The 4,176-nt window shown below is 39.2% G+C and overlaps 1 protein-coding gene across 1 annotated transcript in view; it reads left to right on the top strand.

Annotated features, from left to right (window-relative positions):
* The first annotated feature begins 834 nt into the window (after nucleotides 1–834).
* LOC140920395 (uncharacterized) overlaps nucleotides 835–4,176 on the top strand; it is a 7,006-nt gene continuing 3,664 nt past the window's right edge. The window contains exons 1-2 of the mRNA XM_073368665.1: nucleotides 835–1,413; nucleotides 1,456–4,158. Coding sequence (XP_073224766.1) covers nucleotides 835–1,413; nucleotides 1,456–4,158 — 3,282 coding nt within the window. The remainder of the gene's footprint in view (nucleotides 1,414–1,455; nucleotides 4,159–4,176) is intronic.

Raw genomic sequence — 4,176 nt, 5'->3', positions numbered from 1 at the left:
TTGTTGTTTAGATATATTTCATAATTTTTGATACACCTTATGAATTATAAAAATCAAATTTCTATAAGGTGGGATGGGACGCTTCGTGTATGTCGCATGTTTTTTCTTGTGATATGTTATTCATGTTAATCGTATAATTTTCTAATTATTTGAGTTTTACTAACTATTTAAATTTCTATTATGTGCCATTAATTATGTAACCTTCTTGAAATTGATTTCTATTAATTACATAAACTTTTATTAAGTTATTAATTGTGTAACCTTCTTGAATTTGAATTTTTAAGAATTACTTAAATTCTTATTAAGTGACATTAAATATGTTAATTGCTTGGTTTTCTAATTATTAAATTTTACTTAAATTTCTATTATGTGTCATCAATCGTGTAACCTCCATGATTTTTGTCATTAAATATATGTTTTAAATATTTGGTTTAATAGTGTTATTTAAATTTTTCAAACATGAAATCTCTATAACTACTTGCATGCTTTTATTGGCATTGTCTTTAATATTTTATTTAAAATTCTTATTAAGTGACATTAAATATGTTAATTGCTTGGTTTTCTAATTATTAAATTTTACTTAAATTTCTATTATGTGTCATCAATCGTGTAACCTCCATGATTTAGCTATTAAATATATGTTTTAAATATTTGGTTTAATAGTGTTATTTAAATTTTTCAAACTTGGAATCTCTATAACTACTTGCATGCTTTTATTGGCATTTTACGTTATAATATTTTACTAATTAGATAATTTTAGGAAGCATTATGACTCGTCGCACAAACCGATCGGTTCCCTAATGAAGAAACGACGTGACTGAAGCAATCCAAGCCATGAATGCTATGGCCGCAGCAATGGCCCAACAAGCTGCGATCCAGGCTCAACGAGATGCACAGAGGGATCAGAGGGATGAAGCAGCCAATGCAACAAGAGCATTGAATGAATTTCGTCGACAAGATCCGCCTAAATTCAAAGGGGAGCATGACCCCGACAAGGCTGATCTTTGGCTGCAAGAAATCGAGAAGATCTTCGAGATCTTACACTGCTCTGACAATGCGAAAGTAGAGTATGCAACCTATTTGATGATTGGTGAAGCTGAATACTGGTGGCGAGGTGCGAAGAAAATGATGGAGACAAATCATGAAGAGCTAACCTGGGAGGCTTTCAAGAATAATTTCCTAGAAAAATACTTCCCGAAAAGTGCTAGGGCTGAGAAGGAGGCCCAATTTCTGAAGTTGTATCAAGGGAATCTCACGATAGCGGAATATGCGGCAAAGTTCGAGTCCCTAGCAAAGCACTTCCGCTATTTCCTAAATCAGATAGATGAAGAATACATGTGCGAGAGGTTTGAAAGCGGGCTTAGGTATGAGATTAAGGAGTTAGTTGGGCCCTTGGAGATACGTCAATATCAAGTGCTAGTTATGAAATGCAAGAAAGTGGAGCAGATGAAATAGAGCCGCCTGAATAGGGGTGCTATAGGTGGACCCATCAGACCTCAGGGGCATAACGACCAACATAATAGGGGCAAGCAGCATCAACAACACAAGCCATATGCCCGACCACTAGGGAATGCTAGAGATCAACCTCGACCTCAAAACAAGGAAGGTCAAGGGCCAAAAATTCCAGGTCAGAACCAGGCGTACTCTGTTAAGTGTTTTCGCTGCAACAGAGAAGGACACATGATATCTGAGTGTCCAATCAAACCAAGGGTTTGTTACATTTGTCAGAAACCAGACCATTTTGCAAATGAATGCCCTGAACGGAAGAACGATAGAGCTATCAACCGCAACAATGTCAACGACAATGTTGTACGCCCTACTGCCAAGGGAGGTGTCTACCACATCAATGGAGAGGAAACTCCATCTTCCTCTGAACTTATCCAAGGTGAGTGTTTAATTGCTGGAAAATCACTTAATGTAATTTATGATTCGGGGGCAACAAACTCATTCATTTCATTGGATTGGGTGGATTCGCTCCAACTTACTATTACTATTTTGCCGTTTGATTTGGTGGTTACCCTACCTTATACCGAATCGGTGAAATGTAATACGGCTTGCTTGCAATGTCCGTTGATTGTGTTCGATATGACATTCAACGTTGATTTGATTTGTATTCCCCTCAAGCATGTGGGAGTGATCCTTGGAATGGATTGGTTGTCAAGCCATTATGTTCTATTGGAATGTGCTCGTAAGTCTGTGATATTCCCAGACCCAGGTGTTTCTCGATTCCTCGATACCAATAAATTGAACTTCTCTTTGAAAGGGGGAGTTCGGAAGTGTGTTTCCCTCAACTCAGTCAGTACGAAGCTAGAGGTGGAGGTAGACGGGATACTTGTGGTCGAAGATTTTCCAGAGGTATTTCCGCCGGATGTACCAGGATTACCCCCAGTTCGTGATATTGAATTTTCAATTGATGTGACTCCGGGTACAGGACCTATATCTATTGCACCATATAGAATGTCTCCATCGAAATTGTCAGAGTTGAAAAATCAGTTGGATGACCTTTTATCTAAACAGTTCATACGACCGAGTGTCTCACCTTGGGGAGCACAAGTACTCCTAGTGAAGAAGAAGGATGGAAAGTCTAGACTCTGTGTCGATTACCGTCAACTTAACAAAGTCACCATCAAAAATAGGTATCCCTTGCCACGCATTGATGACTTGATGGACCAACTCAAAGGAGCAATGATATTTTCTAAGATTGATTTGAAGTCGGGGTATCATCAGATTCGGGTGAAGGAAGAAGACATTCCTAAAACTGCATTCAGGACTCGCTATGGACACTTTGAGTATTTGGTGATGCCTTTTGGTGTCACCAATGCACCAGCTATTTTCATGGACTACATGAATCGTATATTTCACCCCTTCTTAGACAAATTTGTAGTGGTCTTCATTGATGACATATTGATTTATTCTAAGAGCCTGGAGGAACATGAAGTTCACCTACGTCAAGTTTTGCAAGTCTTGAAGGACAAGAGATTGTATGCTAATTTGGGGAAATGTGAATTCTGGTTGGAGGAGGTGAAATTCTTGGGACACGTTATTTCAAAGGAAGGTATCGCTGTCGACCCAACTAAAGTAGAGGCTGTGGTGGCATGGAAACAACCACAGACCGTCACAGAGATTAGAAGTTTCTTGGGCTTGGCTGGATATTATAGAAGATTCATTGAGGATTTTGCCAAGATTGCAGCGCCGTTGACACAACTCACAAGGAAGAATCATATTTACGCATGGACGGAGGAATGTGAAAGGAGTTTTCAGATGATGAAAGAGAAGCTAACTACATCACCGGTGTTGGTGTTACCACAACCAGAAGAACCATATGAAGTTTATTGTGATGCTTCTTTCCAAGGGTTGGGTTGTGTACTTATGCAGAACAAACAGGTGGTAGCATATGCTTCAAGACAGTTGAAGGTGCATGAGAAACATTATCCCACGCATGACATGGAGTTGGCTGCAATAGTTTTTGCACTAAAAATTTGGAGGCACTATCTGTATGGGTGCAATTTTGATGTATACAGTGACCATAAAAGTTTGAAATACTTGTTCGACCAGAAGGAGCTTAATATCCGACAGCGAAGATGGATGGAGTTCATCAAGGATTATGAGTTCACGTTGCACTATCACCCAGGAAAGGCCAATGTGGTGGCTGATGCCTTGAGTAGGAAGCGGGCCCATTTGTCATCCATAAAAATGAAGGGATTAGAGTTGTTAGAGAATTTTCGCGACTTGGATCTTAATATGGATTCTTTGTCGGGAAAAGTACAATGTGGAATGATCATTGTAGATAATAAACTAATGAATGAGATAAAAGCCCTTCAAGCGACCGATGAGACTATTCAGGGGAGACGAAAATTGGTTGAGACCGGCAAGGCTCCCGAATTTGAAATGGATCCAGATAACATTTTGTGGTGTAATAAACGTATTTGTGTGCCGGATAATGCAGAGTTGAGAAAAACCATTTTGAATGAGGCCCACAAGAGCAAACTGAGTATTCATCCTGGTACTACAAAGATGTATAAAGACTTGAAGCAAAGATTTTTGTGGCCAGGAATGAAGAAACAAGTGGCGGAATATGTGGCGTTGTGCCTGACTTGCCAAAAGGCTAAGGTCGAACACCAAAAACTTGTTGGATTGTTGCAGTCATTAGATGTACCAGTGTGGAAATGGGATAGC

This window comes from Cicer arietinum, chromosome 5, assembly GCF_000331145.2.
Source record: "Cicer arietinum cultivar CDC Frontier isolate Library 1 chromosome 5, Cicar.CDCFrontier_v2.0, whole genome shotgun sequence".
In the NCBI taxonomy this organism is placed as follows: domain Eukaryota; kingdom Viridiplantae; phylum Streptophyta; class Magnoliopsida; order Fabales; family Fabaceae; genus Cicer; species Cicer arietinum.
Note: the sequence above shows the minus strand (reverse complement) of the source record. Positions and strands in the feature narration are given on the sequence as shown.